General features: G+C 38.3%; 1 protein-coding gene across 9 annotated transcripts in view; it reads left to right on the plus strand.

Moving 5' to 3' along the window:
- Positions 1-20224, plus strand: part of TNRC6B (trinucleotide repeat containing adaptor 6B) — a 266350-nt gene that overhangs the window by 222927 nt on the left and 23199 nt on the right. For 8 of the 9 annotated variants that reach the window (XR_012121613.1, XM_073213903.1, XM_073213905.1 and 5 more), the window contains 6 exons: positions 582-752; positions 4542-4667; positions 13831-13962; positions 14246-14341; positions 14479-14647; positions 19938-20075. Coding sequence is in view for 8 of the 9 variants with exons in the window: in XM_073213903.1 (XP_073070004.1) it covers positions 582-752; positions 4542-4667; positions 13831-13962; positions 14246-14341; positions 14479-14647; positions 19938-20075 (832 nt within the window). In the remaining variant the exon portion in view is untranslated. The remainder of the gene's footprint in view (positions 1-581; positions 753-4541; positions 4668-13830; positions 13963-14245; positions 14342-14478; positions 14648-19937; positions 20076-20224) is intronic. The other variant, XM_073213908.1, reaches the window with a different exon arrangement.

Consider the following 20224-nt stretch of genomic DNA (forward strand, 5'->3'; position numbering starts at 1 on the left):
TACAATTTGGATATATTTTTCAAATTCTCAACTACTTGACTTAACCTGATTTAATAGGTATAGTCATTTGTGCCTATTTGTATTTCTAACACTTCTAATGGAAGAGCTGATTCCATGATTAGAATACCAATTTGCTGTGCTCCTGGTCTTTAGAAAGCAGTTGAAACCAAAATTTTTAGATCTGGCACATTTTTGACATCACTGATGCTGGTCCGGACAGCGAAATACTCACAAAGAGATTACTCTGACTTCTGTTTCAGCAGCCATATAGTTAGAGTAATCAGTATTAAATGCATAAAAATAAAGTATCTGGCAATTTTTATCTATTTTTATCTTAGTGCAATAGACAGAATGTGTTATTCTGTCTTAGAGGATAAGAAAAATCTATATCAAAGAAGGTGACAGATGGCGTCTGTTGGGCAAAGTATGATGATTATTATCAGATCCAAATTCTATCCTCATTTATTGCTAATACACTCTAACTTTGTTTATTCCTAGTGTTTCTCTCTTTCCCCTTCTTGCATTCTGTTGCTTCACTAACCAACACTCACTGTGATTGGCTAACTACTCCTCCTTTTCAGCTGACTTTGCCTTTCTCCAATCAAGATGGGTGCCTTGGGGATGAGGCTCCCTGCTCTCCCTTCTCCCCTTCTCCCAGCTACAAGCTGTCTCCCTCTGGTTCCACACTACCCAACGTCAGCCTTGGAGCAATCGGCACAGGGCTCAACCCCCAAAACTTCGCTGCTAGACAAGTAAGGAGGCCTCTTAAATTTATAACTGCTTGGCTATGGCCTCACCTTGGCCCTGGTCTGCAATTTATTGCATCATTTGTCTGTCTTGGGAAATTTGTTGATTACTGAATGCACAGAATGATAACTAAGTACAGGCTTTAGATCTTCCAGCCCATAGGACCCATCTCTCTTCATGTTCCTCGACATGGATTTTATTTTAAATCTGTTTCTTTTGTCTTCTCATTGTTGGTCATAAGTTCATGTTTAATAAGTTAGTAAGTAACTGGCTTAAGCAAATATTAAAGAGGCTACATAGGTACCTTATATCATCTAATTTAATAGCATATTTGCCATTCAATCCAACTTAATAAAACTGCTAATTAGAAAATAGCAGCAAAACTATTAAGATTAAATATTTGAGGGTTACAGCATCTTAAAATCTTAGTGTCTTTAAGTGTAAAACAGAGTCGTAACTCAGAAAAAGGTAACTTTGATAGTGAAGGTTTGAGAAGACCTGGTGTTGCTCAGACATTCTAGAGCAGCTCTTCTCCTAAGGTGGGATCTGTCCTCCTCCAAGGAAGAGTTGTGCGCTGGGAACAAGACTGCAGGGCTGGCACCGTGATGCTGCCTCATTCCCGCCAGGCTGAAGGGATGCAGCAGGCCTCTGTCTGTCTCCCTGCAGTAGCCCTGTTGTAGTTTTTAAGGAGAACACCAGGAATCTGGGGACGGTTCCTTTGTGACAGTGACTCCAGCCATAGTTCTGTGACCACTTGTCTGTGTGACTTTCACCTCAGGATGTCATAGCAGGACATTTAATTATTGTTTCCATCTGTTTCACAAAATGACTTTCACATATAAATGAGAGGATGTCATAAAACACCTCTCACACCATAGTCCTCAGATTGTGCATAAACCTTTCAGATGTTAACTAACTGTTGCCCTTAAGAAATGTATTCTGTTACGTCTGTGTGTTCAGGTTAATTATCTCTGGATTGGGAGTTATGGATAAATTTTTTCTTCTTTTGTATTTCACTCTTTTAATGTATCCCCAGAGGATGTAGATATGTATTGCCTATATAAACAGAAGAAACAATTATATCAACATTTGTTGGCTTTTTTGTTTTGGATTGAGATATAGGAAATACAAAGTACTTGAAACACTTTTGGTTAATGATAATTATAAACATGCTTTCAGGATCACGTAATTACCAGATGCTATTAGTACACAAACTTTCGTATAATAAACCAGCCAAAATAGCTGGTGCACTGGACCGTAAGACACGGTCATTCCACTTGGATGTTTTGCTCTGTGGATTACTACAAAGTCCGTTGTGACCCAAATTGATGAACATGTTCTGTCCAAATATGGTTGTGGAGTTTTCACACTGTTTTCATGCAGACTTAATATACTTCATAATTAAGAGTTAAAATGCAAGGTTTTAATTTTAAAATCACACGTTTCTATCAGCTTGATAACTTCGTTTTTAATTTGTATACTTTTCTGAACTAAACACTAGTTGAGGCAGATATCACCAATAATATTTAGGATTCAGGGTATCATAAAAGCCTTACATACAACAGTAAAGCTTTAGAAATAGCCAGATAGGCCACCCTTAACATACATAAAGCTGTTGATGACCATTTTTCTAATTTCTAAATATAGTTAAAAGAAAGAAAGAAAAAAGACTGGACCTATATGACTGCCACTTAAATACCGTCCTGTGCAAAATAGTGCAAAATAGCTATGACCAAGCCATGAGCCAAGCAGGTAACCAGCTTACGATGCCAAGGCTTCATATTAAAAAGTAGAAAAGGCCTTTTTCTGTTAGTGTTTACATATTTATACTATTACCCATATCAGATATATCAAAGTGCTTGGTATAGGTTTAGAGATAATTGGTAATGAAAACCTAAAACCTTTTGTGGGAGTGGGGTGAAATCTGTCTACTGGGAATAGGAAAGTAAGGCTTAATTTTATAAATACGAAAGAAAGCAAATTCCTTTTAGTACTTCTTACCAAGAGAGGTTGAAATTTAAAACGACCCTCACAAAGCAGTTTTGGACATGTCAAAACATGGATTCTGGCAAGGACTTTAGCTACCAGAAACCCCACCCTTCAAGGACCAGTCCATGCATAATTAACATCTAATAGCAAGGCATTACTTTGATAGTAAAGTGTAAGTGAGAATGATCTTAGCTGTTTTCCTAGGAATAACCAGTAGCTAAGCTACCAACTACCCCCATCTCAGAGATGCTAGAGCCAAGCCAGTGACGGTTGGATTAGTAAAACAGGAGAAGTGGTGATATTAGGGTTTGTAGAATTAAAGGTCTTTTCATGTTTAAACAGTCCTCTGGGAGATTTAAAATACACGGTGGATCTTTGATTTTCTTCTGTGAGATACGAACAGATTGTGATTGCTGTTTCTACTTTATTTTCACAGACATTTTTATTTTCAGTGCTTTTAAGTTCATTAATTTCCCTGTAGCAGTCCCCTAATCTGTTTTGAATCATTAAGCCATCAGAATATCTGTAGTGTTCTAGAACTTAATGGTGCCATTACAAAATGTTTAAAAATTACCTTAATCCCCATGATTCCAGGGGTAAAATGACAGTGGTGTTTTTGGAGTACGCATACTTGGTTTAAGTGATGGTGCAGCTGTTTTCACTGAAAATGTTCAGTGTGGGTTGTATTTGTAAGTATATGGAATTGATGGGTCATGGATGTTGGCATCCTATAGACCAGGGTTTTATTGAGTTCTGGGGATACAAAGAGGGAAGTTTTAAGCTGGTGGTGGAAAGACAAAGAGTGGAAAATAACTGTTTGACTATGGGTGCTATCAAAGAGTTTTAAAGTGTTTTGAGAACATAGAGATGAATTCAGTTAATTTGAATGTGAAGTGAGATAGTAGGTATGGAGAAAGACTTCCTTGGTGAAGATGACCTCTGAGCTGGGCCTTGAAAGGCTGAGTGAATATGGTAGAGAAAACTGCCTCTGGCAGAAGGAACAGTGTCAAGTTGTCAAATAGGGTTTCTTTGCTGAAGGGCTTTTCTCAGCTAGAAACAAGTCACAAAAGAAGGGACATCACATAGCCCAGTTTTCTGTAGCTCTTTGATTGAACAGTCTATCATGCTCCAGTCTTTCCGGAGTTAAGCTTATTTTTAACTAGATGAGATTCATATATTTGAGAAGTTACAGGTGAGTAATATTTTATTAGTGTCCCTGTAATGATTTTTTACTTTTTCCCTTTCTTCACTTTTGTCTTGCTCTGTGACTGATTCAGATTTCCTTATCTAGCAAGGAAAGGATCAAGCAAGCAGACCCAAGACAGGGGAGGGTGTTCAGATCTGGAGCAGGGTCCTCACTGAGCTAGCCTCACAATTGGGCGGCACTGATTTTAGGACTGAATCAACCAATTCAGAGATGATTATTTTATGGTTGATATTATTCATAAACCTGCATTTATACTCAGGTCCTTTCAAAATGTAGCTTAGATTATGAAATTTGAGAATAAACTTGGTAAACCCAAAATTTAAAAAGAGAATAGATAGGTGAAATAAATGTTATATTGCCTATACCTTTCATGTTTTGGTTTATAGAGCGCATCAGACTGTAGGGGTGGTAATAATATGTGCATAACTGAATTTGAATGGTTTTCCCAAGCATTCCAAGATAAGGAACTTTTCAGTTACAAAATTCTGTGTTTCCATGAAACATAGGATATGATTCTTCTGAGACATAGAAAACCTCAACCGTTTCTTTTTTACATTATGTTAACAAAAAGCCTTACTGTTGCTGTTTATGTTTACAGGGTGGCAATCATGGTTTGTTTGGAAATAGCACAGCACAATCGAGAGGTATGCACACACCTGTGCAGCCACTAAATTCTTCTCCTAATCTCCGGGCACAAGTGCCTCCCCAGTTTATTTCCCCCCAGGTAAGCAATTATGTGTTTCCATGATTTCAAAGTAAAGCCCATCGAAGTGATTACCAGTTGTCAACTGAGTGGTTTTGTGGGTATAAAGGAATAATAGTTACCCAGATGGTAAAAAATGTAAAAAATCCAGATGGTAAGGATCAAGATTTTTGGAACAAAATGCCAAATCCTTTTTTATTGTATGGTACATACAGGGATGTTTTTGCATGAAAAGCATTATGATTATATTTATTTAATTGCATATAATTAAAACTACCTTATAAATTCTGCTGTGTTGACATTCAGAAGTTGGTTACCCTTGAGGATTCACCCACAGATAAACAGGAGAATTGCAGGTTCTCGGTTATCTGAAAAGTTTGGAAGAGATACATGTTAAAATACTGACCAGTCGCTCTTGGGGGAGTTTTAGAACTATTGAAATGGCAGAGGCTTATTCATAGAGCAACATTGTATAGGCTACAGTCCTTTGGGTGCCATGAGATCCCTTTAGGTTGATTTCTTAGTAAGAGATGTTTAATGATTTGTTAGGGGTGGGAGGTCAGTCATTACAGATGAGAGATGCATGCCAGTCTACCACATGCTGTCCCTTGTATCTCTTTGTGTGAAAAATATTAGCTGATGAGCCCATATAAGAATTTAGTGTGTGACTTTAGTCTTCTCAGAATGTTACTTGAATGAACTGAGATCAAGGGCTCTGGGTCCATCCCATCCTATAAAAGGGATAGGGGCGCTTACTAGAGCCAACCAACAGGGGCAGGGTGTTTTTCGTTATTTGAAATGTCTTTTAAGACAAGGGCTTTAAGTATTTCTTTGAAACCATAATCTATAGATTTCATATTCTGTTTGTGATTGATTATCTTAGTAGATGAAGAAATGTTTATTGTCCCTTCCCCCCATTTACAAGGGAGTCTGGGAGTCCTTGTAGTGTCTCTCTCCTTCCCCTTCCCTCTCTCTAAGTTCCAGTCATCCTTCCAAGTCCCAGGTAGTGGTATGTCCTCTTGACAGAGCTGTTGCTGGCTTCCCCAGCGCTCCACAATGGCAGTGACTTCCTAACCCTTAGAGCACTTTCCAGCATGCCTTGAGTTCAGGCCAGCAGTTGTCCGTGGTAATCAGGGAGTGTGCTGGCAATGCACAGATGAAGAAAATGCCATCTCTCCCATCACATCATCCTGTAGTTGGTGATGGTGATGGCACAATAATCAGCAAATAATGTGATAAATATTGTATAGAAATGATTAACAGAGTTTGGAAAACCTCCCACATGAGAGCTGGGTCTTGAAGAATGGGGCAGGGTTCACTGGGCACAGCCAGATTAAAGATGCCTTCCAAATAGTGGGAGCAGCATGTGCAAGGGGCAGTAGTAATACCTGGAAGAACATGGCTTGTTTGGGAAAATGTGGATAGTTTGAATAATTAGCTTTAGTGTGTTGAAGCATATAGATGCTATCTAGAGCAGAATAGGATGAAACTAGTCAGAGGTTTGGGACCAAATTTGGAAAACTAGAGACTGAGAGATTGCAGATCTTTTTATGACCAAAGTGTCTGTTTTACTTGGAAAAGAAAAGTGTTTGTGTTCTCCTACATTTTTGAAATTGGTTTATTTAGCAGAACACAGTTAACATTTATTTAATGGATAATGGGGGCAAAAGTAAAGATAATATAGCCACACTGAAAGTTTGGATGGTGGAGAAAAGTGCTTCCAGAAAACCCCAACCCAGATGCAGTAATGGATTATTTTCCTAATCCCCTATTCAGACTTCGTGTACAGGCATGCTGTTCACATAATTGCATTCATGACCACTGTATAATGCTGTTTGTGGTAACATTGGGTCGTAGTATTTTCCTGTTACTAAATAATCTTAATGTTGATCATTCTTAGTGATGTATCTGTTCCATCAGGTAGACTTTGATTTACTTCAACATTCCCTTCTCCTATTGTTGGATATTAACTTGTTTTAATTTTTCACTGTTAATAAATATTGCCATAGAGAAATTTTATACAGATCTTTGCCCACATTACAATTGCCCAAAATGAAATTTCAATGTCAAAGCACATGTAAAGTTTTTGATAAATATTATCAAATTTTATGCCCATTTGAACCTCTTCATAGGGGCAGTAAGTATCTAATGTAAACATAGAAAGATGACATGGAAACTTATCTTAAGATTTGGTAGAAATGTTTCAAGCTTTAGGTTTTCTACCTTGTCTTTCTCTTCCTGTTACTCCAATGTTCAGAGGGTAACATACTCTAACAGGCTTTTGTCTTGCCTTAAATTGCTCTCATTTTGCACCTGCTTTGTTAAATGACATATTGACTTGAACTAGATCTTCACTTTCTCCAACCCAGCTGGAGACTGAGGGGCTTTTAAGCCAGAATAATTAAATCGCTGCTATGGGAATGTGCAAACCTACACTTTAATTATTCTGCAATCCAGGTATGAATAGCCATTTGCCAGGAGTCTAGTAGAGCTTCTCTCTGGTCCTTTTGTATTCATTGGAGGAGGACAGCATATGTGCCCATCTGAAGAGGGAGAAGTTGAGCAAAGTTAGATAGGAAGTCCGCAAAGTGTAACCTTTATAGTCCTTATAACTGTCAATTTACATAATGGAATGTATGAGATCCTGGCCTTTAAATTAAAGCATAAAAATACCTTGTCTTAGCACTTTCTTTACTTTATAGTCTTTCTATATCTGTCTACCTTTAAACAATGTATTGTTCATTTAGCCTTTTTTGTACTTTATGTAATTAAATCACACAGTATATAACCTTCTCTAGCTTTTTCACTTGATACTGTTTCTAAGATTTTCCAGTGTTGATTTGGGCAGTTGTGGATCATACGGTATTCCATTACATGGATATGCCATTGTTTATTTACGTATTCCATTACTGATTCTGCTATTGAGAGACATTTGGGTTGTTTCTAGATCTTTACTATTATCAGCAATGCTGCTGTAAATATTCTTATATTTGTCTCCTTGGATGAATTCCTGTATGTGTCTCCTAGGGTATACTGCAAGTTTTACTTTGAATGGTGGTTTCTTTAGCCAAGTTTGAGTAATATAATAATAAGGGGGTAGGGGCATAATGAGCTTTTGGCAAGGAATGGCATACATTCTCAGCACTGAGGAGAAATGGGTTGGTCAAGAGACCACCTGATTTGTTCAGTAGAGCTTCTAAAACTGAACGTGGAAGGGGAGAGAAAGGAAAGTTCAGACAATGGCTATTCATTTTGGCGGCCAGCAGGTTGGGAAACAAAATAAGCAGAGGAGACATACCATGAATCACAGAATCTTTTCCCTTTGTAAAGGAAGTTAGAAACAATGCTGATGGTTCAGAGCAGCATAGCCTAGTAGAAACATACCACAAGCCACATAATGTCATTTAAAGTTTTAAGTAGCCACATTTTGAAAGTTTAAAAGAAGCAGATAAAGTTAGTTTGAGTAATAAATATTCTTTAACCCAATATATATAAATTATTATCACTTCAACCTGCAATTAGTGCTTAAAATAATTACTGAAATTTCTACTTTCTTTGTTTTAATACCAAGTCTTAGAAATCTGGTATGTGTTTTACTAAACTTAAAGCACATCTCAATTTAGATTAGCCATGTTTCAAGTGCTCAGTAGCCAAATGAGAATAGTGGTTAACATACTGGACGGCAGAGGCACACAAAGCATAGTGTATTGCTTTCTTTCCTAGAAACTCTACCTCTACAAATTACAAGAAACTGGGTAGCTTAACACAACAAATTTTTTAGGGCTCTGTTTTCGGACCAGTCTCCTCCTCAGGCAAGGGCAACAAAAGCTAAAACAACAGATGGGATTCCATCAAACTAAAAAGTTTCTGCACAGTGAAGAAAGCATCAACCAAGCAGAAAGGCAACATACTGAGTAGATAAAGATACTTGCAAATCATTTGTCCAGTAAGAGGTTAGTATCCAAAACATATAAAGAACTTATACAACTTATTATCAAAAAAACAAACGACCTGATTAAAAATGGGCAGAGTACTTGAATAAACATTTTTCCAAAGAAAACATACAGATGGCCAACAGGCACATGAAAAGAGCTCAACATCCTAATCATAAGGTAAATGCAAATCAAAGCCACAGTGAGGCATTACCTCACATGTGTCAGATTGACTATTACCAAAAAGATAAAAAAATACCAAGTCTTGATGAGGATGTGGAGAAAATGGAACCCTTGTGCATGACTGGTAGGAATGTAAATTGTTACAGCCAGTATGGACAACAGTATGCAGGTTTCTCAAAAAATTAAAACGAGAACTATCTGATTCAGCAGTTCCACTCGGGGTGTTTATTCAAAAGAATCAGAAACATCATTTTGAAGACCTATATGCAACCCTGTGTTCATTGTAGCATTATTTACAAGAGCCAAGATATGGAAGCAATCTTAAGTATCCATCAATAGATGAATGGATGAAGAAAATATGTACACAATGGAAAATTACTTGGCCATAAAATACTGTCATTTACAACAGGGATGGACCTAGAGGGTATTGTGCTAAGTGAAATAAGAGAAAGACAAATGCTGTATGATTTCACTTATATGTGGAATCAAACAAATGAAAACACACAAAACAAAACAGGAAACAAGACTCAGAGAAAGAGGAAGCAATCTGTTGGTTACCAGAGGGGGAAGAGATTGGGATTGGACAAAATAGGTAAAGGGAATTAAGAAGTACAAATTTCCAGTTAGAAAATAAAAAACTTATGGGGATGTAATGTACAGCATAGAGAATATAGTCATGATAATATAATCGCTGTGTGTGGTGACAGACTATTAACTAGATATCATGGAGATCATTTCATAATGTATAAAAATAGCACTTCATTATGATATATACCTGAAACTAGCAGGATTATTGCAGGTTAATTATACTTCAATTTTTAAAAATTACTTTTCACAAATTCTGGAGGCTAGAAGTCTGAAATCAAGGTGGTGTCAGGGTTGGTTCCTACTGTGAGGGCTGTGGAGGAGAATCTTTTCCACATCTGTCCCCAGCTTCTGGTAGCAGCTGGCGATCCCTGGTGTCCTTAAGCTTGTAAATGTATCGCTCCCGTCTCTGCTGCTGTATTCACATGGCGTTCTTCCCTGCGTCTGTTTTTACATAACTTGGTCTCTTTGTCCAAATTCCCTTCTTCCTATAAGGACACAAGTCATTGGAATAAGGCCCACCCGACTCCAGTATGACCTCATCTTAAACTTTACATCTATAAAGATTCTGTTTCCAAATAAGGTCACATTCTGAGGTCCTACGTAGGTGTGAATTTTGGGGTACACTGTTCAATCCAGTGTAGTTGCTTAATCAAATGCATTTAAGACTCACATTAAAGGTAGTAAATTAATTTTATGAACTGAGATAATAGTGGACTAAGACTCCGGTTTGGAATATGGTTTTAATAGCATAGGGTATATCTATACTCATAATTCCCACACACACACACACAAAAAAAAAGAGAAAAATATGATGAGGTTAGAACAGTTAAACACAATAAGTAAAGTTACACTAGTGAATTTCTGTGAATTTGAAAAGAGATGAAGAGTTATTATTTGAGAGATGAAGAGTTGCTATTATTATTACTTGGGGGAAATTATGGAGGGTTTGTCCCTCATGCTCACCATTAAACTGATGTAGAGGCAAAGTGCACAATGGTGGGGACATGCTCGCTTTGACCTCACATCTGTTAGGGGTCCATCCAGCTGTTAAAATAGAAAATCAAACAAGTTTTATAACTGGTTGGCAAAATTTAGCATCTCTTAGAGAGGAAGCAGCTGGAGAATTATACTTCAAACCAAAGTACTTTCCCAAATAGTAGAATTGGTAGGTTACGTGAAAGTGACTAAGGTCTTGGGAGAAAATTAGTTGGTAAGCCAAGTATAGGAAACCTGAACTTAGATGTTTCTAGAATAGCGAGTGTCAAAAGATAGGCAGATACTGAGAATGGGTAGAGAAAGTGACTCAAAAGTATTAGGAAACTGAGGAATTTAACTGAATGTGATGCTATAGAAAGAGAAAATGGGAAGACCAAAAGGTCTTAGGATGAAAGGTCTCTGATGACTCAGTTTGTAAAGGGACATTTTCAAAAGATGGAAAGTAAGAAAATGCAAGCAAAGATGAATATGTTCTAGGAGTTGTGTTGGTGGGTAGAACACAAAACTGAAGTTCACAAAACAGTAGGCAATTAAAAGAGTCATTGAGTTTGGTTCAGTACCATTTGGTGACTGGGAAAGGAATCATTGCTTTGGACTAAGTGGAAACAAAATTTTTACTGCTTTTGTCTTTGTTAAGAAAAAGGATATTCAACCAAAAGAGGTAAGATGAAATAGATCCTCAGCAGAGAAAGAATTTGTGAAAAGAATTGCAGAGCCCTGTCTGTGATCTTTGAGGAATACTGGGGTCTTCAAGGGGGGAGTTTAGTAATGACAACAACTCTTTCTTGCCCAAATCCTGAATAGTTAGACAAAAGAGAAAGGAATGTGGGGACCAAAATATCCTCTTTACTACTGAGAAAACTGATACTGAGTTCCACACTCACCCCAGTACCTGGAATGAGGCAGCCCTCCCTACGACTTGCTGCCAAAAAGAAAGGGAAAGAGGATGTTGATGAAGATGGATGCCCCCTGTGGAGCCTCAAGATCAGAAATGGGGAAGAGGCACCCCTCCCCTTCATGAAAGTGAGGAGAATGGGGACATTTATTTTTTATTTTTTTATTTGATATCATTAATGTACAATTACTTGAACAACATTATGGTTACTAGACTCCCCCCATTATCAAGTCCCCCACCCACATACCCCATTACAGTCACTGTCCATCAGCATAGTAGTATGCTCGAGAATCATTACTTGTCTTCTCTGTGCTATACTGCCTTCCCCGTGGACCACACACACACACACACACATTATGTGTGCTAATCGTAATGCCCATTTTCCCCCTTATCCCTCCCTCCCCACCAACCCTCCCCAGTCCCTTTCCCCTTGGTAACTGTTAGTCCATTCTTGGGTTCTGTGAGTCTGCTGCTGTTTTGTTCCTTCAGTTTTTTCTTTTTCTTATACTCCACAGATGAGTGAAAGCATTTGGTACTTGTCTTTGTCTGCCTGGCTTATTTCACTGAGCATAATACCCTCTAGCTCCATCCATGTTGTTGCAAATGGTAGGATTTGTTTTCTTCTTATGGCTGAATAATATTCCATTGTGTATATGTACCACATCTTCTTTATCCAGAGAATGGGGACATTTTTTAAATAAATTTGTAATGAATAATAAAGTAGCCTAAAACTGATAAACTTGGTTCCAATTCCAGGCAAGATTCTAGACTAGATCTGATAAACTTGATGTCAGTTCCAGGCAAGATTCTAGACTAGATTATAAAAAGTGAATTTTGAGCCCCTGTGATAGGAATCAAGAATCATTACGTTTGCTGACAAGTTTTAACTTATTTCCTTCATTGATTGTTAAAAAACATTTTTTGGATTATCAGAATGATATAGTTGTATTTCTGTTTTGACAAGCCATTTAACAAATTGTCTAAAGAGAGTTTTAGACAAGGTGGAAAAATACAGGCTAAATGCTGAGACAGCTGTGTGAATTAGTAAAATGATTGTTCACTCCCTGACTGGTAAGCTTCAAGTTGGAAGGAAGTTCTCAGTGGCATGATATCCTCATCTCTGTCATGTTAAACATTCCTATCACCGACCAAATGGGGAAACACAAAGTGGGAATAAGTTGAATAATAGGGTAGAAAAGAACTTGGTGGAGTCACAGTTAAGTTAAAATACAATATTCATTTATTTAATAGGTATTTATCAGGCATCTACTGTGTGCTGTGCACATAAAGATAAATGGAAGGTCCTAAGATCAAAACATAAATTAATAATATTTAAAAACCCAACTGCTAAAATAATTGCACAGGTGAGCAGAACATTTAAAAATACTGTAGATTTTAATTGCAAGTAAGCTTAGTGTGTGAGTTGGGAGTTACAATGCAATCATCAGAGAAACTGAAATCTTAGACATTGTTAATAGTTATGGCTTTTAACAGAATCATTAGTGATGGCCAGGTCTACTCGGTACTATACTGCCCTAAGAAACACTTTGTGTTCTGGGCTCTGAATTGAGAAATTGAGACACAGGTGAAAGAACTGACTGTATTTAGCCTGAAGTGAGAGGCAAAGGAACTGTAATATTGTATCTAAACATTTGAAGAACCAGCCTATGGAATAATGCAAACATTTGCAGAGTGCATTTCTAGTCATTCAACATGGATGAACTCATGTAACCCTCAATCATTGAACTTCATATTATTGTTCCAGTCTTGGAGATAAGAAAAGTGAAGCTTAGAAAGGTTAAATAATGTGACCTGAGTCACACACCTTACAGATGGCAACCCCACACAGTCCGCCTCTGGAAGGAAACTCTTGACCAGCGTGCTGCCTGCCGCTCATGGAAGACAGATTTCATTTGTTCTCCATGGCACCAGCTGATTCAGTGGGTTCTGTGGGTGAAAGTACAGGGAAACCCATGTCTGCCCAGCTAAAGCATCTTAGACAAACAGTCCATAGAGGGGAAGGAGTCCTTTCTTTGTCTCTGGCGGTTCCTGCAGCCTATCATAGCTGACTCCTGAAAACCATGGACAAGGAACCAGTTGAGCTGTTTGACCTAGTCACTTTGCTCTGCCTCTGTGAGACTCTTGAGTGTTTCATGAGAAGTCATGAGTTGAAACTCCAGTGTCTCTTATTTATACACTAATACAATTTGTCTTACTTGCATAACAGAAGAACTTTCAAGTATTTGTGTATTAGCTTTACACATATTTTGTTTTATGACGCATTTCCAGTCTCAGACTAAAGTCATGCTGTCATTAAAATGTTTTGTCTTGCAGATGTTTTCCTGATTATAAAATTCATAATTTTTGTAGCAAAATTGAAAAGTCTAAGAAGAGAATTTAAAAGCTCTTGTAATCTCACTGCTCAGAGATAACATTGTTAACTTTGAGTGTAGTTCTCCCAATCATTTAATATTTCTAATAAATATTTTTCAAGGAAAAATTGATGCTTGCTTTAAGATCCTTTTCACAGAAAAATAATTTTATTTTGATAAATTCTGAAAGTTTCCTGTTTTTTGGTTTTTTTTTTTAGGTTTCTGCCTCAATGCTAAAGCAGTTTCCCAACAGTGGCCTGAACCCAGGTCTTTTCAATGTGGGGCCCCAGTTGTCTCCTCAACAGATTGCCATGCTGAGCCAGCTTCCACAAATTCCCCAGTTTCAGTTGGTGAGTAGATTTCCTCCTAGTGAGCAGGTTTCCTCCTCCTGTATTAGATAGGTTATTTGCTCTTCTCTTTTTTTTCTTTAATTTAATTTGCTTCATTTTATGCATGTGTGAGGGTCACTGTATGAGCTTAACCAGAGGTAGACATGATCAGTAGACCACGAACCGGGTAGTCCTCCCTTTACGGACACCTGACTGGGCGACCCCAGCTCCGGTGCAAAGACCATTCAGGTGTCCCAGTGGGACGCCGGCCGTCTGCCCATCTGCCGTCTTCCCCGCTCCTCAGGCATGTCAGCTCCTCCTGCAGCAGCAGCAGCAGCAGCAGCTGCTCCAGAACCAGAGGAAACTGTCCCAGGCGGTGCGGCAGCAGCAGGAGCAGCAGGTGCGGCCCGGGCGCGCATGGAGTAGGGGGTCGGGGTAGGGGCATGGGCGCTCCCATGGGGGGCCCAGCTCTGCTTACCCTGGAGGAGCCGCGCCATTCAGCATATTGGCTCACATGTTCCCTTCCCCGGCCCCCAGCTGGCTCGCATGGTGAGCGCCCTCCAGCAGCAGAGGCAGCCCAGCATGAAGCACTCGCCATCGCATCCTGTGGGGCCCAAGCCGCACCTGGACAGCATGGTGCCCAGCGCGCTGAATGTGGGGCTCCCGGACCTCCAGACCAAAGGGCCAGTGCCTGGATACGCTTCTGGTAAATTTTAGTAATGATACAATCTTCTTTTGAAAGTCTGCCAGAATGTTCTACACTTGTGGTAGGGATGGACCTCCATTACCCTCTGTTTTCCCAACAGATATCAAAGATAAGATCCCTGTCTTACAGATAATATCCTAGAATTTCGCTGCACAGTTAGTAAATGGCAGAGATGGCCTCCACGCCTCTGTGTCCAAAGCAGTCTTTTACTAAAAATTCAGCCTGCCACCAGGAATTTTTTAAAGCCAGTTTAAATATTTGTCCATGCTGTGAGTGCTACATGTGTCTGAGTTTATGATATATTAAAATATGTACAAGTTTGGGTATTTGGCTTTAATGATGTTACCTTCTCTCAAAAAAAACCAGGGAACTACAATTAAAATTAAAAGGCAAACTGATAAAATTCGTCTGATACTAGTATTTCATCTGACTTAAATAGAATTAGCACAAGTAGGGTTACACCTTTGACATTCATCAAGAATTTGTTGGCAGGAAAATCAGTAGCTCTTTCAGTACTGGGGAACATGTTGTAAGCAGAATCCAGTTAGTGAGGCAACAGTGGCTTAAAAATAAAATTGTAACATTGAAAAGGTACCACACATTGGGGGAGGGTTTGGGTGGGTGGGTGATATAGGTGAAGGAGATAAAGAGACACAAAATCTCAGTCATAAATTAGTCACAGGGACAAAAGTACAGCATACAGAATACAGTCAGTGGTTCTGTAACATCTTTCTGTGTTGACAGTAAATACACTATAATGTATATAACTGTCCAATCACTATGTTGTAAACTTGAAACCAATGTAATATTGTGTATCAATTATACTTCAATTAAAAAAATACTAAAAAAAAAAGGTACCACACACCACAGCTGGTTTCTTTTCAGACTGACAACATTAAGATTTTATTTTGGTAGAGAAGATACTGTTCTATACAAACTCAGAAACAAGAGTTAGGGAGACCTGAAATCCATGCTATTATGTGACAAAGTAACCTCTGACAAATGTTCTTGCTCTCTGTGCATAGAAATGAGGTGTCCACATGCAGAGAAGACCAAAGACTTTAAGGACCCCTTTATCCTGGATAGTTTAAAGGGAATTAATTTTCAGATCTTCAGCTTCCACCATTTGTACTCTTTCTTAAAAATGGTCTGCATGAGAACTGACTGAAATTCAAAATAACCTTTCTTCCACTTAACATAAAAAAAAGCCAATCCTCTACCATCTCTTATCTTACTAAGGCGCATTCGTCCACAGTGTGGAGTGCAGGGTACCAAGCGAGGAGGAAGCCTCCCGCGGTAGCTTAGAACGGTGCGCTATGATCCAATTAAATAAGGAGAAAGAACATACTAGCTTAACTTTTTTACCTTTGATAACTTATTAAACAATAGATAAATTTTATTCTTTATTATATTAATTGTGATCTGACCACTGAATATTTGTCTTCCAAGATGCATTTTTGCAATATACTTCACCATTAAAATTTTCCCTAATTCCTGTTACCATGTTTATTTGAATTGAAAAATACATTTTGGGACTGAAAGCAAGTCTGATTGGCTTCCCATTTTGAATAAACTGAATCCCTAGCTGTAAGATTTTGATGAAAATGTATTTTAGGTATATATAGAGGTTAAAGTTTTTTTGAAAAGATTTGGCAAAGATGTAATAAAATGAATATTCAGTTTTCCTAATGCTGAGTATATCAAACTCAAAAAGATGCCTGTAGGTGAAAGAGTAGCACAAATAATTAAAAGTCTCTGAAGTCCTGATAAAGGCTGTTTGGGTATATTTTCTCAAAATTAAGAAGTTGAATACTTTAATGATTTCTTAACTAATTCTTACTGGTTGTTTTTGTAAAGTAGGTAGTTTCTAATTCTTTGCTTTTAGTAAAATCGAAAATATACCTGATTGCCAAGTGATAAAAAGACCTATCTAAAAATCGTTTTATCATCTGTTAACTGAGCTGGGGAGAAGCAAATATGCCTAAAAAGGAATTCAGAGAAATAAGTGGTGTTATAACAAGACTGCTTCTTGTTCCATCTATTTAATTACAAAAGTTTCTTGGTGCTTTATGTCGACAAAAAATTTTTTAAATAGGAACAGAGGAGCATGAACTCCGTCCCATTCTAGTAATAAGTCCTTGTCAGTCATAGATATCTGAATTAATTGAGAAAGTCATTCATCTTATTAGAAAATGCATTTCCAATAAAAATTTGCTTTTTGTGTTTAAAATTTATCAAAATTTATAATATTTATGTGTGTAGTGTACCCAGTTTCAAATATTAGAGATTACTAAAATAGAAGACTGACTTGTATCTGTCCTGGGATTATGAATGTGTCAGTATCATGTGCACTTAGACGTAGTTTGAATAGTTATGTTAAGTAGGCAACTGTGGGTGATTTCCTGCTTTTGTAATTTATTCTATTAGAAAAGCAGTAATTTTTTTTTTTAATCTGCAACAAAAGTAGCAGAAAACAGTAGACAGAGTGAAGGGGCTCATCAAATAAGGACAATTTGAGTTTCCTCAAGGAGGTATAAGCCATGAGCCAAGTGGTAGTGGTGAGTGAATGATGAATTAGGAGTGTATGGCAAAGAAAGTAGTTCTGGCAGTGTCAGATAAGGTAGGCCATGGGCTATATTTTGTAAGAATGATAAGATAGGTAAAAGAGATGTACTAGTGCAGTGAGTCTCTGAGAAGGCAAAGTCATGTCTTTATCTCTGTACCTCACCTCCTAATACAGAGCCTAGGCCAAATGAGGCTTTCCATAAATACTCATTGAATTGAACTAAATGGTTTGTTTGAGTTGAATTCAAGTTAAAGTTCTGTGTTGTAAGCTGGAGAATTATAGGGAGGCCAGTTGGGTGGACTGTGAAAGTTTGTTTTGATGAAATAGCAAGTACAGTGAAGTCTGTGCTCCCTGGGTTTAGTGGCATGAAAGCTCACAAACAGCCCAGAGGCCATAAGTGGAGCACCCCACTGCACTCTGTTAGTAACAGCCACTGGAGCACAGTGCTCCAGAATTGCTTCTATCCAGATTTGTAGAGCACATTCTGTATCCTAATGTCATGCCAGTTACTCTGTGACCTTGAAAGATGGTTATGGACAACATTGCTTTGATTTTCCTCTCATAGTTCTGGGTTTGTAGATTGAATCTTTCAAGGTAGTATTATCTCCTGATTTTTTGTATATACCCTTCAATTTTTTTCCATATTTAGTTATTTAATTATGCTGCTTGTTGTTATGTCATTTAATTATGAGGCTGCCATATTTTGGTGGCATTTGATCCCCAAGTTTCTGAAGAGAAAGGTGCCTACTTTACATGAGGTCCAGAGCTGGAACTGCTCAAACTCTCCCCTCTCCTAAGATTTATAACTCCTATTAATTTTCTACACTTAATATGTCACAAAAGAACTCCTCTAAGCACCTGAAATTAAATAACTTTAATTCACTAAGAGTTACAAAGAAATTTCAGAGCAACTTTAAGAGAATTAATATGTAAGGAATGGTTCTTTATCTTCTTACTAATCCTTACATCTTCTTTTTAATCTTCACCAGAATCCTGGGTTATTTTCAAAATCTCTTTCTCAATGATTAGAACCAAATTTTCAGCTGGCCTGGAATCCATGCACCTTGGGCAGTTTTCTTTGTCAGAGGTAAAGGTGTAATTTGCCCAAGAAACAAACTCACTTAGGCCACGAAAGTTTATGTCAGAGACGCCCTGTTTCTTTCAGCCTCCCTGTCCTCTAGTCTCATTTCATTTCAGCTCCCTAGGACCAAAGAAGAAAATATTGTAAACTCTTCTTTTTTAAAAAACCATTTAATTTGAAGTACTTCCAGCTCATTCAAGGAATTTCTATTTCCTACCCCCATCCTCCAAGGACCCACTTGGACTAGTAAAGTCAGTTAAAAACAGTAAAGGAACTGTGTTCTTTATAACATTTTAAACATGGGTCAAAAGGTGTTAGAAATGATTTGAACTTGATTTATTACGCATTTATTAAATTCTCCTTGACAAACATGATCCAGGCCCTCAGTGGGATATGGATAAATGGAGTCTGAGAGCCAAAGAGGCACCGTCAGGTGGTAGGAAAGCACAGTGGACACAGCGTGGAGGCCGGCTTTCCGCCCCTGTAGGCCACCAGGGCTTCAGCATGCTGGGAGCCTCGCCCACCTCCCTGGGATGGTTGTACAGTTACTGTGGCTTTTTCTTTTCTTTCTGTGGTTATTCATTGTTCGTCCCCTCCTCTGCTTCATTTATTTTAGTCCTGTATTTTATTGAGAGTCAGTTTGAAAAAATATTAAGTACATTCTGACCCAAAATGGGATAGTGGGACCTATGAGATGCCATCAACAAGCCTCTCACACTGGCTGTCACCTGTCCAGCTCTGTGCCTTGGGAAGACATTACCCACCCACCTGCTTGGTAAAAGCCTGCCACCTGAGGCTTACCAGGGGCTCAAAGTAAAGTGAACTTTGAACCTCTCACTAATTGCCTATTCAAGCTCTGGGATCTTCATCATTGCAAAAAGACTTCTTTCAAATTGATCTGTCAAATTCTACCTAGACTTCTGTCTACGCTGTTTTCACACTGCCAGTTCTCTTTCTAAAACCAAAATCTAGTTATCTCTTTCTCTCATTTGTTTAAAAATTTCTTCATCTCCTTAAAGAAAAAGGTCCAAGTTCCTCGGCCTGATAAGTACAGACCCTACATGACATGAGTCTTCATTTCTCCCCCATCTCCTGCACTCACCTCACTTCATCCATAGTTAGCCAAGCACTAGAGTCACACCGAACTCCGCATCATTCCCTAAATATTCCTGGTTATCAGTCAGAACTTTTTGACTTACTTGCATACCTGGCCTGGCCCTATATCAAATGTGCATCTTCTGCAAAGCCTTCCTTCCCCAAGATGCCCTTCCACAACCGCCTAGCTGCAGTACACCATGTTGGTCTGATATGTGGGCCTCCATCTCAGCTGGAGAATCCCTGGCCCCAGCATTCTACCTGTACCCTGTTGTTAGTTAAATGAATCAGTGAAGTACATAGGTGTACTAAGATGGTCTTATTTAGATAGAAGACATACATGTTTTCATACCTTAGAGAATCATTATTTTTTTAGCAAGAGCCATGGTCAGCATTTTGAATCAAAATATCTATTTCTGAGTAAAGAAAGTTCTTACAAATTAGTCTTTAAATGACAAAGGAAGATATTCATGGGTTCTACCTCAGAACTCTTGGCTACTGATACTAGAAATTTATAGAAAAACATAAAATGTGGTTCTCTATTTTAGGCTTCAGCGCTGGTGGCATGGACTATGGCATGGTTGGTGGGAAGGAGGCAGGAACTGAGTCTCGCTTCAAACAGTGGACCTCCATGATGGAGGGGCTGCCCTCTGTAGCCACACAGGAAGCCAATATGCACAAAAATGGTAAGAACAAGCAAAGCATTATGAGTTGCATCTATTCTGACTCTCAGCACCTCTTGATCTCTCAGTATCCTGTAAAACTACTTTGAAGCACAGATCTTTAGTTTTTTCTTAGTGAGTTTCTTGATTTTCCTCCCCAAATTTTATGATTA

Source organism: Manis javanica, chromosome 10, assembly GCF_040802235.1.
Source record: "Manis javanica isolate MJ-LG chromosome 10, MJ_LKY, whole genome shotgun sequence".
NCBI lineage: Eukaryota > Metazoa > Chordata > Mammalia > Pholidota > Manidae > Manis > Manis javanica.